This window comes from Physeter macrocephalus, chromosome 2, assembly GCF_002837175.3.
Source record: "Physeter macrocephalus isolate SW-GA chromosome 2, ASM283717v5, whole genome shotgun sequence".
Taxonomy (NCBI): Eukaryota; Metazoa; Chordata; class Mammalia; order Artiodactyla; family Physeteridae; genus Physeter; species Physeter macrocephalus.
In genome coordinates, this window is record NC_041215.1 from 56035222 (window position 1) to 56058379 (window position 23158).

Sequence of the window (23158 nt, forward strand, 5' to 3'; positions counted from 1 at the left end):
AGCAAAGTGACTCAGTTTTATACATATAGACATTCTTTTTAAATATTCTTTCCCATTATGGTTTATCCCAGACTAATTTGTGCTTTGGGCTCAATAGCTTCTTGAAGGCTGGCTTTGTATCGCAACTTTTTTCACTTCTCATAGCACAAAGTATAGAATCTTACACATGCTGGAGTCAAAAATATTTGTTGAGTGAATGATGAGTGTAATTAATCAGTAAGGATATACAGAGCCCTTGCCATGTATGGCACTGCACTTGTCACCATAAATGGGCAAGTACAAAATACCATCAGTGTTCTTAAAGAACTTAGGAATAGAAACAGGTAGACACAAGAGGAATACCTGGTGTACAATATAAAAAGTCCTCACATTTCATTACTTCCTTTGTTCAATCATATAATGATGCCTAAAAATGCTTATTCACCACTTCTCTCAAGACATCCTAGTATTCTAATGCATTAATCTTTCTTGGAAATGCCGCAACTGTTCACAACTCTATGCCTATGCACATGTTGTTCCCTGGGCATAGAAAGATTTCCTCTCACTTTCTTAAAGCAACCTTCTGTCCTTTAACTAAATTCCAGGGTCAACTCCTCCATGAAGCCTCTTCCAGTCTCCTGCTTAGAGTTACTATCTCATTCTACAGTATTGCTTACATGCATGTAACAGCCCTTACCATATTCTGTTTTATGTAATTACATTATCAGGTACTGGGTATGAAAACAGTGTGCTTTGAGTTGAATTATTTGTTCAATCTCTGCTGTACAGCAAAGTGACTCAGTTATACACGTATAGACATTCTTTTTTTTAATATCCTTTTCCATTATGGTTTATCACAGGATATTGAATATAGTTCCCTATATTCAGTATAGGGACCTATACAGTAGGACCTTGTTGTTTATCCATCCTATATATAATAGTTTACATCTGCTAATCCCAGACTTCCAGTCCTTCCCCCACCCCCGCCTTGGCAACCACAAGTCTGTTCTCTATGTCTGTGAGTCTATTTCTGTTTTGTAGATAGGTTTATCTGTTCCGTATTTTAGATTCCACATGCAAGTGATATCGTATGGTATTTGTCTTTCTCTTTCTGACTTACTTCACTTAGTATGATAATCTCTAGTTGCATCCACATTGCTGCAAATGGCATTATTTCATTCTTTTTATGGCTGAGTAGTATTCCACTGTATATATACGTACCACATCTTCTTTATCCATTCATCTGTCGATGGACATTTAGGTTGTTTCCAAAAAGCATGTACTTTAGAGTCAGACCTGTGAGTTAACAATGCTGAGACCTGGGCTGATGACCCACCTGCTGAAGATGTTTTTCTCATCTGCAACATGGAGTTCACATCTGTTACTTTAAAAGGTTTCATTGGGGAGTAAAAGTTTCTAAGACATAGCAGATGCTCAATAAATATTGGTTTCTTTCTTTTCTGTCTTCTCCCTTTGTTTGCTTAAGGGAGAAGCCACATTATATATGGTATCAGAGGGGTGGTGGTGCAGAGGTGGGCTGAAAGCAGAGTTGTAAGATAGGCAGCTCAGCACTGGCACTGTCTCTCTTATTCCCCATCACCTCTCCAGAGCTTCTGTACTGTTGGAGTTGTAAGAGAGGAGTTAAGTGTAAGTAGAAGTAGAAGGTGAACCTCATTTCACTGATTACCATTGCAACAAAAACGTCTTTATAATTAAAGGTGACCAGTGACCTGTTGATGGCTCACTTATTTTATTTCAAATACCAGAATATTTTTTGAAAGGTGCCTGGAAAACCATTATCCATAGACAGATCTTAACAGTTGGCATCAGAGTGAGCCTGTGTAAACATGTTCTAAGAGATGCACTTGAATGTATAGATATAGACTGCACAGCACATCTTACTCTGAAAGTTTTGAAAATTAAAGAAAAAATCACAGTAGTCTATGCTAATTTCTTAGAGAAGTTGCCTTAAGAAAGGGTAAGTGTAGTTTTGGAAATGTCTCTGATATAAGTGATTCATGTCCTTATAATGTAATCCTTGTTCTTCATCCTTCCCGGATGGGCTAAGGGCCCTTGGTTTCTCACGGTACCTCAAAAATCACTGCATTGCAGCCCTTCACCTGTCAGGAGCAAGCCTGTGTCTCAGGCTTTGGAATGAACACAGTATAAGAACAAAGCACTTGCACTACTGTTTTGCTTCTCTTGTGATTTATATCACTTGTAGCTGTTGCTCATATGTCCCAGGGGAAGAGATGGTAGCTCCCCCATGTTAAACTTCTTGAGTCTTTTATGTTAAGATGTTTAATATTTATGTGCGGAGGAACATAAGCACAAAATTGTTCCTGGTAAATGACATTCTAAGTTTATAAACTAGAAGAGAAAATATGCCCAACATATAGTCTTCTCACTGTGGAAGTACCATTTTTGGGGGGAGGTTTCACTCTGATATAACTTCCCTAACTCTCCTGCCAGAAATCTGACTTGAAGTATTTTTTAGAAGCATTAAAGAATTTTAAATTGTAAAACAATTTTCAAAACTTCAGCGTAAGATGTGCTGTGCAGTCTATATCTGTACATTCAAGTGCCTCTCTTAGAACATGTTTACACAGGCTTGATGCCAGCTGTTAAGATCTAGTCCGTGGATGATAGGTTTCCGAGCACTTTTCGGAAAATATTCTGGTATTTGAATTTTCTTACACATAAAATAGGTGAGTTAGTGTAAAAAGTTCAGTAGAAACAGGATCTCCCTGAGCAGAGAAATAAGCCCCAAAGATGTTCTACACAAAGGAAAAGGAGATGCAGATCTCATAATATTGGTGTTAGAATTTTCTTGCTCCATGGAAAGCATCAAGTTGTGATTTAATAGATTTTTACATTTAATCTGATTTAAATGGATGCACAGACACGACCAAACAGGCAGGAAAATATCCCATGGGAAACTGAGGTTCTGCCGCCTAGACCCTTGAGTTTACCCTCTTCCCTCCTGCCCTGGAAAAGGCAGAAAGCACAGTGCAGGTTTCTTATGGGCTGCACATGGAAACACCTGGGCAGCTCCTGGCAAAAGGACGGACACAGTAACACTGAACTGGATCCGACTCTGCTTGGGGTTTAGACCCCAGAAGCGTCACCACAGAGGATTTCCTCCTGTTCCCAAGGGAGAGGCACGCGTGAAGCCAAGCTGTCTTTCTTCACAGGCTGTGCTTCACAATTTCGTTTGAACTCATGAAAATCTTCGTAACCAAGACCGAGTCTTGTGCGGTTAGGCGCCATCTGCCTGCTGCTTTCTGCACTGGGTGGACTGCGTCTAGGGAGGGGAGAGGCAGAGATGCCTGCACGGGGCCGCGAGAGGCGGCAGAGAAGAGTGGCCTTTGGGGAGATCCTTTCCCACTTCAATGACAGGCCAGAAAGGAAGCAGTCACGTTTCTGCACACCAGCTTCCTTGAGGTTTTTTCAGACTGGTAAGAAAATTAGCTCCTAATCAAAGGGAGCTCTGTAATGCCAAAGATGAATTCTCTAGTAAATGTTTTCCAGTTTCTCCAAGTAAGAGGTTTGAAATGGAAATACTGGTCTCTTCTACCTATCAAAGGGCAGTGTTCCCGGTCACAGATGTGTTTAACAAGATTTGGGACATGTATGTATTACAGTGCAGGTGGTTAGAAATTCACTCCTTTATTTTTTGAGCTAGGAATTCACTGTTAACATCTTGAAGCTGGAGGGATAGCCCCAAAGTTCCTTTCGGTTCCCAAGCCCTTCATTGCCGATTTCTGGATGAGCAGGAATTGAGTTGAATGTGTAGGATATTGTATTTCCCAGAATATCCAGATGTTTCATTGGCTGAGCAAGGTGGGCAAAGTGGTATTTTAACCAATCTCTCTTCTGCGGGGAAGCACCACACCATTTCCTTCATCTCATCAGCCAGCTTATAGCTGGCATCCTGGTATCCGACGGTCATCCGTTGAGAAACCAGGATAGCAAAAATGACATAACTAACCACAAAAAATTAAATACGATATTTTGTTTCAGGATGATGAAATTAACCAGCAGAGCCAGCTGGCTGAAAAGCTAAAGCAACAGATGTTGGATCAGGATGAGGTAAAGAATGCAATAAAAAAATTTTTTTACAAAGTTCTTTTATGACTCTGTTGTTGATGTTTGTTCCAGAAATTTAATTCGCAAAGAGTTTTTTAAGATCACTGCATCGTGTGAAAATTTCTTGGAAGATTTCCTTTCAGTGCCTGCTGAAAGCTGATTTTAGGGGAATTTAGAAAATAAATGTGACTTCCTAGAACTCTAGGGTTTTGAGAGTGCGTAGCTGGCTGCTACACAGTCTATGAAGGGCAGAAGTAGAGGAGCTTGGAGGTCGGGCAAGGATGATCCTGCTTCCACACTCTCAGGGCCCAGCACTCCTGGTTTCTGCCACTTTCGCCTTTCTTCGGCTTTGCAAATCAGACAGCTCAGGTCTTTGATATACACCATGTTCTTGTGCTGTCTTGTAGGAAAACAAAATAGCCCCAAAACAAAAGTAGAAGGTAGAGGAGAGGAAAGCAAAGAAGACAGGGCTCCAAGTGCTGCGTTAGTATATATGTGATACAGTAACGAGGAGGGAAATTTTTTTCAGTCTCTTCCTGGATGGCATTCAATTCTCCAGTAAATGTCTCTATTGTATTGTGTTTGGCCAAGTACTTTACAAATAGGAACCTAAGCAAAGAACAGATAGCCAATCTGTCAAACACAGATGATTCGTAATTCTCTTACTGAGGACATCTAAGTATGTTTTCTCTTTTGTGCTTTAGTGTGCTTTCTGCTTTGTTGCTAAAATGCTGTGAGTTGGATCATATGATGCAATTATAGCAAGTGGCTTAAGTTCATGGCCCCAGTCCCAGCCCTCTTGTAGATGTAACTCTCTCTCTAACGATCTTTTTCTCTTCCTCTTTGTTGTCCTTCATCTCTCCAGCACAATGATTATGTCCTCTGCCCAAACACTTCCCTTGGCAGGAACCATATTTAACTGATTCCCCTTTTAACTAGAGTTGAGTCTTCCATTTGCTTTGTGTTTCCCGCCCTCTTCCTCCCATTCTGTTGCTTTTCATCTCCAACTTGGTACAACTGCCTGTGATAACCTTTCCTTTTTTTTTTTTTTTTGTGGTACGCGGGCCTCTCACTGTTGTGGCCTCTCCCGTTGCGGAGCGCAGGCTCCAGACGCGCAGGCTCAGGGGCCATGGCTCACGGGCCCAGCCGCTCCGCGGCATGTGGGATCTTCCCGGACCGGGGCACGAACCCGTGTCCCCTGCATCGGCAGGCGGACTTTCAACCACTGCGCCACCAGGGAAGCCCAACCTTTCCTTTTTGTTACAGTTAAAACTCTTAATATTTTTTTTCTCTACTATCAAGGCAATATCTGTTCATTACAGGAAAATCAGAAAATACAGTAAGCACAAAAATAATGAAAGTATCCATAAGCTCAGTCATTCACTTTTAACTAGTGTTAATGTTTGGGGTATATTCTTCTATAATCCATGATGAATATTAAGAAAAATTAGTGACTGCCCTTTTATACTGTTTTGGTTGACTCTGAAATCGACCTGTTTACAATGTGAAATAATGATAATAGTAAAAAGCCATGTAAGTATTATTATAGTCCTTGGAAATTATTCCTCCTCGTCCTCTGTTCAACTTGTGGAATAGCCAGCCAGCTACAAAGTGTGGTGATTTTTGATGTATAGTCAATTCTTGGAGTTAAGCCTATGTAGCTTTAAATAAGAAAGAAAGAAAGAAAAGTTAAGAAAGAAAGAAAGAGAAACAGATTTTCTAAGCAACATGCTGTTTTTTCATTTAGCACCTGGATATATAGTAGCATTTCTAGTTATCCTGAGCTTTTCAACTTATTTTCTTTTATCTGTTTTTTTTTAAAAATTACTTTATTTTGGACAGAGCACAGAGCATAAACTTTTGAACATTAGATTCACCAGTTCCATTGCCATCTAATTTCCCCAGCTTTTAGCTTCTACAAGAAGAGACTATGAGAAGATTCAGGAGGAGCTGACACGTCTCCAGATTGAAAATGAGGCAGCCAAAGATGAGGTGAAAGAAGTTCTCCAGGCCCTGGAGGAGCTGGCTGTCAATTACGACCAGAAGTCACAGGAAGTGGAGGACAAGACCAGGGCCAATGAGCAGCTGACAGATGAGCTGGCCCAGAAAACGGTTGGAGCATTTGTGTGTAGGGGGCAGGACTTCCTCAGCAGCCAATCATGTACTTATATTAATGTTTGCTGACAGACACTGTATAGCAAGGCAGTTGGCTGAGTGGTTTTTCAGTGTTAGGAATAGATGCATTCTTTGAAATCCTCCAATTATTGAAATACTTTGTGTAAGTGACTTGTCCATTCCCCCCGGAACTGCATGTCAGAACTGTTTTATAGCTAGGGGATCTGTAACACCAGCAGGGATGCCTTGTAGATAGTCAAGAGAGTGCAGACTTTGGAGCCAGAAAAATCCCAGCTAAAAATTCGACTTTACAACTATTAGGCCTTAGTCGAGACATTTAAACTTGAGTATTCATTTCCTTATCTGTAAATGGCAATAATAACATGTTCCTTTCAGGGCGTGAGAATTAGTGACAGTTTACATAAAGCACTTAGCACGGACCTGTGCATATGCTACAATCTTAGCAAATAAGTCTCAAAATATTATATTAACAGAGGAGAGTGGGTGATCCTTGGAAGGTCTGGATTTCACTGTCCTTGTTTATACCCTCCTGAATGCAGTCCATTCCTTCCCCAGAGCTTCTTGTCCTCGCCTAGGACCAAGCTGTCCTGGTTTGTCTGTTGTCCTGTTTTCAGCCAGTGTTTCAGTCTTCACATTTCCTAATTTTCGGATTCTCCCAGTGAAAGATGCTGTAGGTTTTGCTCAGTGAGCTAGTGGCAGAGAGCCAGTGAACATTTGGTGAGGTGGCTGCTGCTGGGATGTGTCCATTTTGTCTTTTTCTACTTGGAAGGTAGGTAGTGGGAAGCCAAATGGCTGTAACTGGCTGCCCATGGCACTTTGGCCTGGTGGCCTGGTGTCATGAGATTGTGCCCAGCCTGCTTTGTGGAACACAGCCAGTCCTCACAGGCAAGGGGAAGTAGCAGATGGTGCAGGAAAGCTCTCATCTGCTGACTGTAGAGCTGATAGAAGAATGCTCCTTACTCCATACATTCAGCTGTGCAAAGGAAGACTTTTTAATGTTTCCCAAGATGGGAACTACTGCTTCTGTGGATTTTAAGAACAAAATGAAATAAGCAGTGGCAATGCCGAAATAAAAACAAGAACCAGAGAAACAAACTAGAAGTCACGTAGGAAAGAAGGAGACTTAGATTTTCTCTGCTTACTGTTTTCTGCAAGATTCTTTAAGTAGTCCTTGGTATTAGTTGCTTCCCAAAACAATGAAATGTTTTCCATGATACAAGTTTTATTTTCTGTCAAACCAAAGTACTGCTAGACTGGTTTAGAGTGCTATTTTTAGTCATATCATTAAAAGTCCTCTAGTAAAATAGCTGCATATGGAAGAATTACATAAATGTCTTTGCATTAACCTCTACAACTCCATAGTTTAGGGAAATTATTTTCTGTGTTGTCTGAGTTAGTACCAAGACACCAAAAGATGGCTATTCTGTTGATGTTGAGAGTTTGTTAATTAAAAATATATACATTTGGGTAACATACATGAAGGATGGGAAAGGTGGATTTGTTCATGTTTGGCAGTAAAATGGAGCATCTGCTATATATTAAGAAGCCATCTCCAGTTGAACCAGACCAATTTTGAAATGAGGTAAAGTGTTCAATTCAGCTTCACCGTGAAGATAAAAGACTTCTTCTAGGTTGTTTTCGAGACTCACTAATGTCCCTTTGGGCCTTCCAGACCCATCTATTTTGAAGCCAGATGGGAATTTGGAAGTGGTCCCAGGGAGCAGGTTTGTTTGGAAGTGGAGGTGGGGATGCTTGCAGGTATGTTTGGACCCTGGAGAATGTGGACTGAAACAGAACATTTGGTAGGTAGGACGATATGATTACACATAATAAACGTAAGAATTCCTTTTGGGCTTTATTTATTTTTAATAACTTATTTTTAATAACTTATTTAATAACTGACCTGGAAATCGTTGTCTGATATGCAGACAAATGACATATCAGGCCAAGACAAATTCCTTTTCTTATCAGAGAATGCAGTGCTATACTATAGTCTGACTTAAAAGGACTCTTGTGTTGAAATCACATTAAATGATAAAAGAACTCTATCCTACATTATGTTGTTATTCTTTGCAATGCCATGTGTATGAAATTGATGAGTGACCCTTTTAATTTGTTGTTAAAATGTGTTTTGCAGACTACATTGACAACCACACAAAGAGAGCTGAGCCAGCTGCAAGAGCTTAGCAATCACCAGAAAAAGAGGGCCACTGAGATCCTGAATTTGCTGCTGAAGGATCTGGGGGAGATAGGAGGAATTATTGGCACCAATGATGTGAAGACTGTAAGCCAGCCTTTCTTTTATCCTCTCTACCTGCTCATATAATGGCATGATTCTAAGCAAGCAGGGTCTGTGTTTTATTCTCCTAAGTATCCAGTGCTTAGCACAGTGTTTTGCATCTGCTATGTGCTTGATAATATTTGAATGAATGAAAGGCTGATTGAATGACTAAGTAAATGATTGGTTAAGGAGGAGAAAAAAATTTACCTTTCAATTACAGGAAGTGTCCTCAAATCTTGGTTGGCCTTAGGTAAGTTGGCTTATTCCTCAAAATTGCATACCAGTGTCAACAGAGGTTTGGTACTGGATACGTTAAGCAAAAGTTCTACCCTCAGAAACGTTTCTCCTTTTCTGTGAGAATGCAACAGAGTGAAAAATCCCCAACCAATCAGTATGAATTAGGAGAGCTTTCAGCTGGAAGTAATAGGATTCTAACAGTGGCTTAAAAAAATAAAGCCACATTTAATTATTCACAATATGAGAAGTCTAGAATCTTGTTATTCAGGTTGTGATCTGCATTCACCTGGGAGCTTGTTTGAGCTATAGACTCTCAGGCCCACCTCAGACCTACTGAATTAGAATTTTCATTTTAACAAGATTCCCCAGGTCACTCTTCTGCTTCTTGAAGTTTTAGAAGCAAAATTTGGTTTGTTGCAGTATCTCAACAATGTCAGGCATCCAGGCCTTTTCTTTATTTTCTTTCTGCTTTCCTCAGCCTATTGCCTTTTCACATCTATAGATTTTTATCTCAAGGTAGCAAGATAGCTTCTATAGCACCAATCATCACATCCCCACACAACCACATCCAAGGCAGGATGGGCTGCAAAGGCAGCCAGCTTTCATCCAAGAAGGAACTATAATCCCAGAAATCCCCAATAGACATCCCCTTATACTTTATAAAGGCCAGAATTGGGTAACACGGTCACCCCAAACTTCAAGGGAAGCTGGGAAAGCAAAGAGAAATAGTATTACTATAATGGGCTTAAACTAACCATGATTAACCCTTTGGGTGTTGCACATTGGTGTAGCAAGGATGTAAGGGAGATGGGGAGAAAGATGGTGGTATAACGTCTATGAGTTAGGAATAGAAAAGAGAATAAACGATGTTATCTAAGAACAATTAACAATTTGCCACAATATAGAGAGGACATTGGAAAATAAGATAGTGACATTAAACAAAATAGCTTTATTGAGGTATAATTGACGTAAAGTAAGCTGCACATATTTAAAGTATACAGTTTGAGAAGTTTTGACATATATATACACTCATGAAACCATCCCCACAATAAGATAATGAGCATGTCTGCCACCTCCAGAAGTGTGTAGGGCTACTTCTGGTCTCTCTAGTCTATTTCAGTGATCTAATCTTTATGCTGTACCACACTGTTTTGATTACCATAGCTTTATATGAACTCAGCCCCTTCTGTGGAGTAGCCATTGATTAAACGTGTGTGGATTTTATCAAGCCAGGGAATAGTGTTGTAGTATTCAGCTTCCTCACAGGTCCCTAAAACCAAATTCTTGGAGTTTAGCCCTTCAGCCTTTAAAAGGCCAAATTCTACATCAGTCTGCTCTGTGGGAACACTCAGGTTTTGAGTTGAGATTGTTAAATACAAGAGAAGCCTCCCCAAATTCCTTTCGTTTATTGACATTTCTGGGAAACATTGAAAGTCCTCCTTCGGTGGTATAACAGATCTAGGTTTAGAGTATATGACTTCTTGTAAACCCAATCATTCTTTCATGGAACCTCTATTGTAACTGAATATTTCATGAATCTTTGCAGATGAATCTAATTTTAGTGTAGAATTCTCAGGTACTATAAGATTAATCCTTTCCAGTTTGGTGATTTTATATTTGAGGATTTATTTTTAGAAGCATATGTTGGTGTTGAGCTTATAAACTTCTGAGGTTGGGGTGATTATATGGCCCTTGCAATATGAAGGTGCAGTTGATTTATGGGAAGTTGGCGCCTGCTGCTGATAACGATAAAGGAAGATATTTTTATGCTAAGTTCTAAAATAGAGCTGATGAAAAATGCTAATGAAATCAAGGAGTGTCTGGGTGCTTTGGAATTAAAAAAAAAGAGTCCTTACCTTTGGGACATGAAGCATGATTGAGATTATTTTTAAATACTTTCAGTATTTTAAAGTTATTTTTGGATTCCAGAAATTGGATGCCCTAGTTAATTTCATTGGTAACTAATTTCATTGATAACTTTCACTTATATAGCATCATATTCTTAATCATTCTGGTTTTTTCTCTTACAATTATGATTTAATCATTAGGGCACTGAGAGCTAAAGGGGAGGAATTATGTGACTTTGGGCAAGTTACTTTACTTCTCTGGGTTTCATTTTCCTAATTTGTAAAATGACAAGATGAGTTCAGATTATCTTGAAGGTTGTCAGTTCAGGAATTGCATGAGTTATGTGTATATTTCTTAGATCTATCATTGTGGGTACAGATACTTTTCTTACTGATTATGAGTATTCAACTGATATAATTCTTTTGATCTAAAAAACCAGATCAAGGAAATCTTTTTCAGTGATCTTGTATTTTTATTCCTAAAATGTTGTTCAGTCCCCACAAGGTCCCTCCTGATAGTGCTCTGGGGTGAGAGGGAAAGATAGGTGTTGGAGTCTCCCTCAGTCCTCAGTTCCAGGATATGATGGGCCTAAACAGCAAGGAAACAGAAGAACCCATATTTCTCCAGCTCAATCACATCTGGAAACATTTTCAGAGCCCAGGCAATACTTTAAGTCAACAAAACAAGATGAGAGCAGCAAACGACAAGATGAGCCTAGTGTTGACTTTATTCAAGTTTATTAGCGAGCCTCCCCTTCCTTTCATGTTCCGATGTCACCGGTCTTTCTTTAAAACGAAGATTTCCAGATTCCTAGCCACAAGCAGAATAGCAGGTTGAGGTAGAGTAAACAAGATGGATTGGATTAGCTGCCTAATTTTCTTTCGACCTCAGGTCTGGCTGAGGTGGAGGTGAAGAAGTTCAAGCAAGTGACACAGACCCTGGGCCCCGGCTCCATCAGGGACCTGACTATGGGTGGACCAGAGATGCAGATAAAACTGCTCCAGATCCTGGGTCTGAAGTCAGTCCTCATCACCGACAGCTCCCTTTCCATCAACTTCTTCAACACAGCCTGGGGTCTGCTGGGGCTGGGGTCTGAGGTCCAGTCTCCAGCCAGAAGGGTAACTGGGGTCCCCACCCCCAGGAGGGCTTGCTTCTTCAGTCCCCTCTTGCCCCTCAAGCTCTTGGAAGCAGCTGTATCATACCTTAGCTCTGTACTGCACTTATAAATAAACCTGACAGTTCTGAGCACTTTTTTTAAAAAGGATTTTTTAAAGTCCCATTATGACTTTTAGGTCTTAGAATGTGAACAGTCACCTCACTTACCTTTTATATGACCTAGAAATGGCACCTTGCTCAGCTGCTCCATGCTCTAGAGTCATGGGGTGGGTGGGTGTGGGGGGTGACTCCTTCCATACAGGCAAGATGGAAGGAGAGGCAGCCTCTTCTGCTGGTTTAGTCATCCATACTGGATCTCACAGTCCAGTACGTACATTGGAGTCATTGTCAGACCCAGGGGAGAGTTATGAAATAATAGTGCAGCAGCAAACTCTGATTCTTCTTTTTGAAATAACAGTATATACTGGAATTACTGAAAACTCTGAACTAAACATGACTAAATGTACGAACTCATAAGTGGTAAGAAACCCTACAGTTAAAACCATTTGTTTGGAGTACTGTTTTTTTCCATCAGGTGTGGATTCAAAATCTCCTTTTAGACCTCCTAGGACAAGTGTAGGCTTCAGAAGTTATGGTTCTGGTTTGGGAGAAGAAATATCCAGCTCTCACTTTGGAGGAAGCCCATTATTGTACATTTTTTTCGCTCTTTCCCGATCCACATGGGACCTGGGCATAGCATACAAAGTGTCCTCATCTAAGGAGAGCCTTAGAGGAGGAGGTGTTTGTTCCCTTCTCATGATGCTCTACCTCTTGGTTCAGGAATGTTTTCCCACCAGGAGATGGTATAGGTTGTGAATTCCACATGAAAGAGATGGATGTCCCCTTACCTTTATACAGAAAGACAATATACAGGCACACCTGGTCAGGCTAAAGAATGAGTTTCTAGCAAGAGGGAAGAGATATGGGAACATGTGTATATGTATAACTGATTCACTGTTATAAAGCAGAAACTAACACACAGTTGTAAAGCAGTTATACTCCAATAAAGATGTTTAAAAAAAAAAAAAGAATGAGTTTCTCATCTCTGTTCCACGTTGGACCAGTCACAAAGGCAGAAGAACAAAACTGAACTTAAAGATGGAGGGATTTTCTCACCCGTTACCTCCATAGTATTGGATTATAAAAGGAATGTAATGAGGAGTGGTGTTGGTAGTCACATCGTTGGCAGTCAGAAATGTAACTAACTGATTAGCAAGAACCTCCATCAAAGTAAGATGGAGTCAGATATTGATGCTCGTGGATTTTCTTGCTGTTAACATAGATTCTGCATTGTGTTGATGGACACTGGAGTCATTTAACAAATACTGTTGTGGAATTTTTAGAGGAAGTTTGACACCAAATTACAGGCACTCAGCACTGTCTAGCGTACTTCCTATCTGCTACCAATTTTCCGGTTGATACACGATTCCATATTCCTAGCTCTTAAATGTTTACTGAAAAAATAGTCATACGATGAGTTAATGACGGCAATAATGACAAAAGTGGAACATCAAAAAAACATAGTTGGAATCATTGTCTTAGAACCAACTGAAGCCTCTGTTCACGGGCTGGGTACCGGACAGGGCTCTTGTTTCCTCCTGAGTTGCTAGGATGCCCTCTGGTGGTTAAACAAAATATGCACACAGTTGCTTTGCTCATGTGGTCAGTTGCCCTTCAAGACCATCTCTGCATCTCAGCAAATGGATTTTTATCCCAAGTAGCTTGCTGCAGTGTTTGTTTCCAGTAGAACTCTGAAAATGAGACAACAAACATGAGATGGTACAGGAATGCTGGTTGTCAGCATCTTTTCTTCTAAAGGTGGATTTACATTGTTATTCTTAGGTGATCTAGATTCCTGTGTGCTTGGAAGGGACAGTTGCGTAGAGGCAGGGAAACAGATGGGTAGTAATGAGAAGTTATGCAGGAAAATTTTCATCCAGAGGTACTTTTGGTAATAGCACATTCTTAGTCATTAGATTTTTTGTTTAATCGAAGACTACATAGAAAATCCTTTTTATTTCAACGCTTGCTTATGGAAACATATTCAAGCTATTAGACTGCTTGCCTCTCTGGATAGCAGATTATAGAGAACATAATTGAAATTTTGATTTGACTTCTTATGGGGACTCAGAGTCACCTTAGGAACACTGGGCTTTGCTGCTCTTCCAGAAATGTAAGGTGTAAGACATTGAATGGAACACCTCTTCAGAGTTATCTCTTTTTAAAATTTCAATGTCTTTTTCTTCTATCATTTCTTTTATCCTAAAAATCAGTTGTAATGAAAAACCTGGTTAATTGAAGAGTATGTTAGTAGAGGTTTTTTTTTCTTTTTAATAAATTTATTTATTTATTTATTTTTGGCTGCGTTGGGTCTTCGTTGCTGCGTGCGGGCTTTCTCTAGTTGTGGCGAGCGGGGGCTACTCTTGGTTGCGGTGCGCGGGCTTCTCATTGCGGAGGCTTCTCTTTGTTGTGGCGCACAGGCTCTAGGCGCGTGGGCTTCAGTAGTTGTGGCTCGCGGGTTCTAGAGCGCAGGCTCAGTAGTTGTGGCGCACGGGCTTAGTTGCTGCGTGGCTTTTGGGATCTTCCTGGACCAGGGCTCGAACCTGTGTCCCCTGCATTGACAGGTGGATTCTTAACCACTGCACCACCAGGGAAGCCTCCAGTAGAGGTTTTTAATTGAAAGTTTTACCCGAGGTTTCAGAGAACTTGGGGTTGAACGTATAGTACTTTTTAGAGAAAAATTCTCAGCCTGTGGTCCTACAATTAGGGTTTCTTAACCAGAAAACCACAGACATCTTGAGTTCCCATGGACAGGTTTCAGGGCCCCCATGAACCTCTGGAAATTGTAGGCATGGTTGAGTGTGTTCCCTCCTGTGCTCAGTTGGCAGATGTGAATGGAGTCATTGAGGAGGAATTCACCATGGCCCGGCTGTACATCAGCAAGATGAAGTCGGAGGTTAAATCTCTGGTGAACCGCAGTAAACAGCTGGAGAGCGCCCAGATGGACTCCAACAGGAAGATGAATGCCAGTGAGCGGGAGCTGGCAGCCTGCCAGCTGCTCATCTCTCAGGTAGGCGACGCCTTTCTTCCTCATTTCACACCCTTGTGCTCTGGAAAATCTGCTTCCTCCATGCTCTTACTGGGGCCGATGGTGCATAACAGGGATAGTTGATGGACTTTGCTTTACGAAAGACTTGTCCATGGCCTCCCAGGCAATGACAGCCCAGGCTTATTTCTTTTCTTTTCTTTTTTTTTTTTTTTTTTCTTTTTTTTTTTTGCGGTACTCAGGCGTCTCACTGTTGTGGCCTCTCCCGTTGTGGAGCACAGGCTCCGGACGCGCAGGCTCAGCGGCCATGGCTCACGGGCCCAGCCGCTCCGCGGCATGTGGGATCCTCCCGGACCGGGGCACGAACCCGCGTCCCCTGCATCGGCAGGCGGACTCTCAACCACTGCGCCACCATGGAAGCCTGCAGGCTTATTTCTTAAGGCTAGGTTTAGTTGTGTGAATTACATGGATTACTTTCAGTACCTGTTTAAAGGATGTGTCTATATATCTTTATCTAGCTAAGTATGTAGATAAGTAGGTAGGTAGGATAGGTAGAGATATGTAATGAATGAATAAGACTGGGTGGCATCTAAAACTCCTGTCAGCTAAGGCAACATTCTTTCATCTTTTAATCTCTACCACAGGTCCAATTTAATATGGGACAACAGAAACTACCATTACTACTACTATTATTAATAGTAGTAGCAGTTAACCTTTTACTGAGTGCTTACAATGCACCATATACTATGTTAAGCACTTTACGTGCATTCTCTCACTTGATCTTTAAAAAATTCCTGATGGGCAGGTTTTATTATTGCTCCTGTTTTTTTAAATCAGGAAAATGAGATTTGAAAGATTAAATATACTGTCCAAACTCATATCGCCAGTGAAAGGCGGAGCTGGGACTCAAACCAAACTGTGTGTGAACTCAAAGCCTTGAAGGAATCTTCAAGCTCCTGGGGCATATTTCATTCTCTCAATGAGTAAGGCTATTCTTCTTCCATTAGAAGGGTATTTTCATTTTAGTAAGGTGGTTTCAGAAAATAGCAGCCTCGTTTCTGACCTGCCGCTGATACCTGAGCTTGGTGTTTGGGCTTGAGGCTTCTGTGAGGGGTCCAGTGTGTGTGCCCCCTGCCTTGGTCCAGACATTAAAACAGCTAAAGTCATTTGGGGTAAACAGATACCAGTATGGAATGGCGCATCACACAGTGCTGAGAAACAGACAAAAGCATACCTCATCCTGTATGCTTTTAAACATAGGAATGTGTCATCATAGAACCATCTCCTTGTCTCCTACCGTGATCATCTAAGGGATGCAAATTAAAACATCAAATTTCCATTTTATAAACAACATGATAAGCAAAGATGTATTAATATTTAAGAGATTATTCAGTGCTGGTGTGTGATAGTGAAATTTATTGAGAAAAGTATAATTTGGTCAGTCCTTTTGGAAAGGACCTTGGGAATCAAAAACCATAAAAATGTCAGTATACTTTGGTCCAGTAATTTCGCTTATAGCATTTTTCATTGATAATGAAAATGAAAATTTTTCATTTCACATGGTATTATTATCATTCCCTGATTAAAAATATTAGCATTTATATGGAAGATGTTTAGTGCAGTATTACTTTCATTTTAATTAAATAAAATAGGCAACTCTCTATTGAGAGACTAATAACATAAAGTGACATGGAAGGATTTATGCAGCTCTTACAAAAAATTGATGAAACCCAGTCACTGGGGAAGTATAATTATATAAAGGTAAGTAAAAATGAAAATGCTGAGTTACAGATCTATGCTGTGCCTTGCAACTTGGTAAAATATGCATTCATATAGATAAGACCAGGAATATAGGGGGAAATGGTTAATAAATTAGAGTGGTTAATGGGTGAAATTTATACTACTTTTTCTGTATTTGCTTTACTGTTTGACATTTTTATAATTTGTGAAAGTTGAGAGGAAAAACACTAAACATTAGGACATAGTACACCTCAAGTCTGATTTCCAGATCACCTGTTACACTGAGAGCATGTGCTTCTGGAGGCCCCTAATATTTGGAGGCCAAGGCAAGAGCACAGACAGAGGCCTTGCGGCCTGCAGCCCAGTGTCTCTCCTTCCATCTGGACGTACCAGCCTCCGTGTCCAAGTCGAGTCCCTTCTGCACGTTCTGTGAACTGATGGAAGTGTGTAACTGTGTCAGCTGTAATCTATGTAAATGGATGATGGGAGCCACACTGCTGGTCCTGGGAGTGGGCTTCGGGCCATTGGAGTAAGGAGTGTCTAGGTTCCCAGACTCACTGTGGTCTAGAAGAGGATGTGGGCTCCAGGTGGGCACGCTCCCTTGGCATATGAACTTTGCTCAGTGGAGTGGGATGCAGCCAGAGGACCTCCCAGGTGGGGTGCTCTAAAGTGTAGGGCCCAGGACAGTTGCCCAGATCTTAGAGTGACACTTACTCAGGGTATATGAGATTGGAGTCAAGAATATTAGGATGGTTTTAGTTAGACAGTGCTTTCTGCATTGGCAGCAAATACAGTTTTCCATTAGGTGCTATTTTGTACTCTGCTACAATTTACATAAAGCCAAAGATTCAGTCATAATTGCCTGGGGTTCAAAAGTAAGAGAAATCTTGGCTCTTTATTTTCTGACATGATCTAAGGAATCTGACAAAATATTTCTAGCTAAAATGCTGTTATCTCCTTTGTTTATACTCATCCTTGTCACCAAAAACAACTGCTCCAACAGGGTCCCATTTCCCAGAGGTTATTTCATGAGATTAGAGCTCAGTCTCCAGAGTGTTCCTGCCTAAATTTGAACCCTGTAGATCTGCATGGGGGAGTGTCTGCATATTTCCATCTGCCTAGAAGTGACTACTGTCCCTATTCAGTCACGAGCTCTCATTCATTCATTCACACCATTATTATTTATTAACTCTCTATTTTCATGGAGCTAACAAGTAGAAAAAAAATAGATAAATGAAGCAGAAGTTAGGTGCTATAAGAAAATGTTGGGGCCTGAGTGATAAGAATCCAGCCAGGACCATGTCTGGGAGGGTGCTGGCGAGAGCTTCCTAGGGAGAGGAAAATGTAAATGCAAAGTCCCCGAGACAGGAATTGGTGTGTTTGAGAGACAGAAAAAGAAAAGAAATAATATTTGAGTTCCAAAGAAGAAATCCAGAGGTGCAGTTTCAAAGAACGAAGCCCTCAGCCTTGACATTTTCCCAGTCCCTTTCTCTCCAGCACACTCTGTTTTCTGTAAGGAGGAAAAGCAGCTTGGGCTTTGGTATCTCACTTAAGAGGACAGTGAGGAAGGGCACGGCCATGAGTGGGTCTGTGGGGAACGAAGCAGAGAAGCACATGGAAGAAAAAGGACAGATCCCAAACAAAGGATAGAATATGCACCATTTGGGTGCTGGGACTCAAACAAAGGACTCAAGAACTCCTCCTCTCTTGCGTTGTCCCATCAGACAGTCCCGGGCGAGCCAGGATGGCCACTTGCCAGTCATTCACTGATCCCTTTTATCTGTTTGCTTGTTTAAAGCACGAAGCCAAGATCAAATCCCTGACAGACTACATGCAGAACATGGAACAGAAGAGGAGGCAGCTGGAAGAGTCCCAAGACTCGCTCAGTGAAGAGCTGGCCAAGCTCCGAGCCCAAGGTGAGTAACTGACCACTTTGCAGGTGTCTGACTCTCAGCCTAAATCAGACACTCTCTAGTTGGCTGGGCTCATGATGGTTAATTTTGCTCAATTAAAGCATTTCTAGGTCTACTGAAAACAATGGCATAATTGGGCGGGGGGTGGGCGAGAGAGAAACATCTAGAAGACTGCCCCCACCCCATATCTGCTCCTCTTCCCATTTTCCCTCAGTCCACCCTGCTGCCCAAGTCAGAATCCTCTCCCTTCTTTACCTCCTGCGTCCAGTCTGTCCCCAAGGCCTGTCCATTCGACCTGCCAGGTGCTTCTCTGCTTCTCCTCTTCTCCGTCTTCACTGTTGCTGTCCTTAATCCTAGTTAAGAATTGTGGCCACATCCATCCACCGAGGAGCTCATCTCCAGCCTGCTCTAGGCCGACCACTGTGCTGTATTCCAAAGGAGGATTCCAAAATCAAGTTCTGCCTCGTGTCCAACCCCAGGCCTCTGACCCTTCCCTGGTGTTCTGTTGCTCTTAATATAAAGCCTGAACTTGCACCCATGGCTTACCTGCATCCCCCATCCTTTGAACAAGCTCTTCCTTTGCCAGGCAGTCTCCTGACCCCCTTTGTGGAGTGAAGTGCCCAACACATAGGAAGCACTCAATAAATGTGAATAAATAGAAGAGATTTGAGAGAAATGACTAGAAATGTAGAAACAAGGAACAGGATTAAGAATGTAGGTGTTGTGGTGAAACGGGAACACACAGATCATATTATGAGTTGCAACGAAAACTGGTAGAATCCCTTTGAAAAGCATTTTGAAAATACATGTTAATAATTCCAACACTTCTCATACCTTTTGCTCCTCAAATCTCATATATTCATTGCAGAATTACTTATATTAGTGGAAAAAAAAGGAAAGGAAGCCACCTAAATGTCCAACAGTTAAATGAACTATGGTATGTTCTTTAAAAAACAATTTTTTTCATCTTGGAGATGAAGTACATGAAGGCCGTGCAGCAGTGCTTACAATGCATTAGATTAAACATCATAATATGTAATTTCATCTTTACTGTGGTTATAACATTTAAAAATCAATAGATGGGCTTCCCTGGTGGCGCGGTGGTTGAGAGTCCGCCTGCCGATGCAGGGGACACGGGTTTGTGCCCCGGTCCGAGAGGATCCCACATGCTGCGGAGCGGCTGGGCCCGTGAGCCATGGCCGCTGAGCCTGCGCGTTCGGAGCCTGTGCTCCGCAACAGGAGAGGCCACAACAGTGAGAGGCCTGCGTACTGCAAAAAAAAAAGAGAAATCAATAGATGCTTATGTTCCAAGGCCTGTAAATTAATATTTGAAAGGAAGTGGTTTTGATAGGGTAATAGGATTGGCGATGATGCTATCCTTTTAAATTTCTTTTATTGTTGTATAGTCATTTGCTCAGTAAATACATTTTGCTTCAAATGCCAAGGTAAATTAACAATGAAAGAGAGCACACTCACCCCTCGCTTTGACCTTGTAAGGTTTTCTTTATGTGATAAGGGGTGTTAGAAACAGAATCCTCCACCCAAAACTTGACATGGAAAAGAACTTTTCCCTCTGGTAAATGGCTTCTGCAGTGGTGCCACTGAGTGGAAACGAAATCAAAGCAAGAAGAGCGGAAATAAAGTGAAACAGACTAGAGAGAATACTTAATGACTTGAATGTCACTTTCCCAAACGCTTTTGCTCCCTCCACCTCGGGCTGCCTATCGCCAGCTGTGCTCAGGGAAGGCCACTGACCAAGAATAGGATGGGACTGGTCCCTCCCTCCCAGAGGTGTGCCACATAACAGCCCTGCCCCCAGTACGAGGCGTGACCTTCCTGTTGAGTCTGGAGAGTGTTATTTTATATTTCTATTTTCTTTGTGCCTATCCTTCGATTGTTTTCCTGCTCCAGATTCTTAGAGAATACCCATGGGAGGTAAATTAGCTCTTTCCGAAACTCTAACAGTAGCACGAATCCAAACACCACTAACATTCGCAGAGTGCATTATCATTGACAAAGCACGTTTATAGTGCTGCCCAGGAGTTAGCTCACCAGGCCTGGTGGGGAACCAGTCCTCCGAGGCGTGAGGTGACAGCTAGGTCAGCTGCAGCGTGACCACTCCAAGTTAGCACTTCCCCTCCAATCGCCAGTGTCCCCGAAGGACTTCGATAATCTCCCAGGAGAGATCTGCCTTGATTTAAAAGGCCAGAAGTCCTCCTTCAGAGGCACGTTCCTTTATACCATGGTTGTAATTGGTAAGATAAGCTGATGTTTCACCCCATTCTTTTTTCGTTTTCTAATTTTTACTTTTGGGTGTGAGTCCTGCCGGTTAAATCTTAAATCATCATTTAAAATTCAAAACAGAAAAAATGCATGAAGTCAGCTTCCAGGATAAAGAAAAGGAACATCTGACCCGGCTGCAGGATGCTGAGGAAATGAAGGTGTGTACGCAGCCCCTTCCAGGAGCCCAGCACGTGTTTGGACAGGATTTCCTTGATCTAGGAAAATCCAACTCCTTCAGAGATGTGTGTGGCAGGGTAGGAGGGAGGGGGGTTGGGGCCGGGGCTGGGCATCAGAGCTGCTCGCAGAGCGTGGCTGGGCTTAGCAATGAGATGGAGGTGGAGGTGTCCAGGAATCCCGAGGTGTCTGTAGATAGCAGTTACGTTGTGTTGGTACATTTCTCTTCCCGTTCATGACCAGGAAGGAGAGAGCACACCTTCCAGTCACTGCGTGGGGCCACTCGGCACAACTTCTGCAGAAATGGTCGCCCCTTCTTTGAATGGAAGGAAACATCTCTCCCCTCTATCTTTTAAAGAAACAGCCCAAATTTGAGTTTTCATCTTAAACATAGAGATCTTTATTTTGGGTCACATTTTAAACAAAAGGAAAAGTGGGAAAGATGATTGGGAAATAAGATTTTTAGGTGGATACAATGAGAGAGGAGAAAATGTGGAACTTTGGATTAGCTTTAGGCAAACCCCTCTCCTGGGTCTGCATCACTTTGGTGGAAAGGTCTCCTTTGACTATCACTGTAAATCCATGCAGTGGGCAGGGCTGGGAAATTATCTACATTTTACGGTGAGGAAGTGCAACTCCCACGGGTTCCATGGCTTGTCTGAGGTCACCCAGGTGGTGAGAGGTCCATGCCCTCTGACTGACCTGACGAGAGAAGCCGCGTGGCTCAGATGAGCTATAGAAGGTCAGGGGGAGACCCTTTACTCATGGAATGGGCTAATTTTCCCGTAGGGACCACTCAGTTTTATAACAGATCCTTGAGTTTTGTTGTCCCTGTAAAGCACGGTGGGTTCTGAGGGCCCCGGTTTGGGGATCCGAGAACTGAGGGATACGGGGTAGGAGACGGCGAACAAGGGCTTTGTCACAGAGCTGGCTGAGAGCCAGCGAGCGGCTGATACGTTTCTCGCGGCCTGGGTTGCAGAAGGCGCTGGAGCAGCAGATGGAGAGCCACCGGGAAGCTCATCAGAAGCAGCTGTCCAGGCTCCGAGATGAAATCGAGGAGAAGCAGAAAATCATCGATGAGATTCGGGAGTGAGTTGGCCTGGGGGCTCGTGGGGCATTAGGGCAGACACGGCCCCTGGGCCAGCCTGGAGGTCTCTGCTTTCCCCGCCCCATGGACCCTGGGCTCTGCCCTGGTGCCTCAGCGAGCTGGACGTGATGCTTCTGCGGTCTGTGCCCCATCTGGAGCCGAGCCTCCGGGGGCTCTGGTGGGCAGGTGGCAGGCGGGCCCGGCTGCCCTGCCTGGTCCCCGCGGAGCAGGGGCACGTTGGTGATTCAGCTGGGCAGACACATACCTCAGAAGGTGGGGATACTGTTCCTATGAGAGGATGAAGAAAACACCCCCAAAAACCTGAACTGGTTCTGATTCAGGCTTTCTGATGGGTTAAGAAATGCTCCAGAGAAGACAGTCAGCAACCGCTGCCTCAGCCTAACACACACCTGAACACTGCACACGCCCCAGAGCCACCTGCTTGCAGGAGCACACTCCTTAGGGACCTGTGCTGTTGTGTGTCTGTCTGTGCTCGAGGGCATTGCAGCTGGTCTCAAGGCCATTCTCCTGTTGTAGCTGCTGAAGAGCCCCCCGCTCAGTAATTACCCCTCCCCACTTCTCTCACTTTCCCGCCTCATCCACACAAGTCCCCAGGCTTTATGTGTTTAAATGCCCCAAATTAAAGACATAGGCAAACAAAGAAAACCAATTATATTGAAATACACTTCCACCCACTGACACCCTCCTCCCCTGTCCTCCTCCTCCCCGCCACCCCAGGTCCAGGCTAAAGTTTCCCCTCCTCTCTGTTTCTGTAGATGAAGAAACATTTCTATATGGGCAGCAAGATTAAATGATTTACTTAGGGTCACACTGCTAAACAGGAATCAAACTGGAGTTGGAGTTCAATTCTCTCTCAGTGTCCGTGAGCTACTCACACAGCACATTTGCATTTTAAAAGCAAAAGTGTAAATGATGTGATGGGGCTCTGTGCACAGTCTACCTAGGAAAGCACTTAGCATCGCCTCTCCCCTTCTTTTGGTCCACCCCCATGCTCCCACTTATGTCGAGCTTTCCCCTTTAAGTGTGACTCTTATTTGTTATGCTGATGAATCACCCTCAGATTGTTCAACTGGAAGGGGAGGGGAGGGAAGGAAGGTGAGAGAGATGGAGGGTCTCTGAGTGCGTTGACAATTGGGGACATTTCCTTGGCCTTTGCGTTTCACATGGGT

At 42.6% G+C, this 23158-nt stretch overlaps 1 protein-coding gene across 1 annotated transcript in view; it reads left to right on the forward strand.

Annotated features, from left to right (window-relative positions):
* KIF5C (kinesin family member 5C) overlaps nucleotides 1-23158 on the forward strand; it is a 177840-nt gene that overhangs the window by 123125 nt on the left and 31557 nt on the right. Inside the window, exons 13-19 of the mRNA XM_024122294.3 lie at nucleotides 4003-4071; nucleotides 5974-6180; nucleotides 8342-8488; nucleotides 14607-14795; nucleotides 18310-18427; nucleotides 20789-20865; nucleotides 21861-21970. Of these exons, the coding sequence (XP_023978062.1) occupies nucleotides 4003-4071; nucleotides 5974-6180; nucleotides 8342-8488; nucleotides 14607-14795; nucleotides 18310-18427; nucleotides 20789-20865; nucleotides 21861-21970 (917 nt within the window). The remainder of the gene's footprint in view (nucleotides 1-4002; nucleotides 4072-5973; nucleotides 6181-8341; nucleotides 8489-14606; nucleotides 14796-18309; nucleotides 18428-20788; nucleotides 20866-21860; nucleotides 21971-23158) is intronic.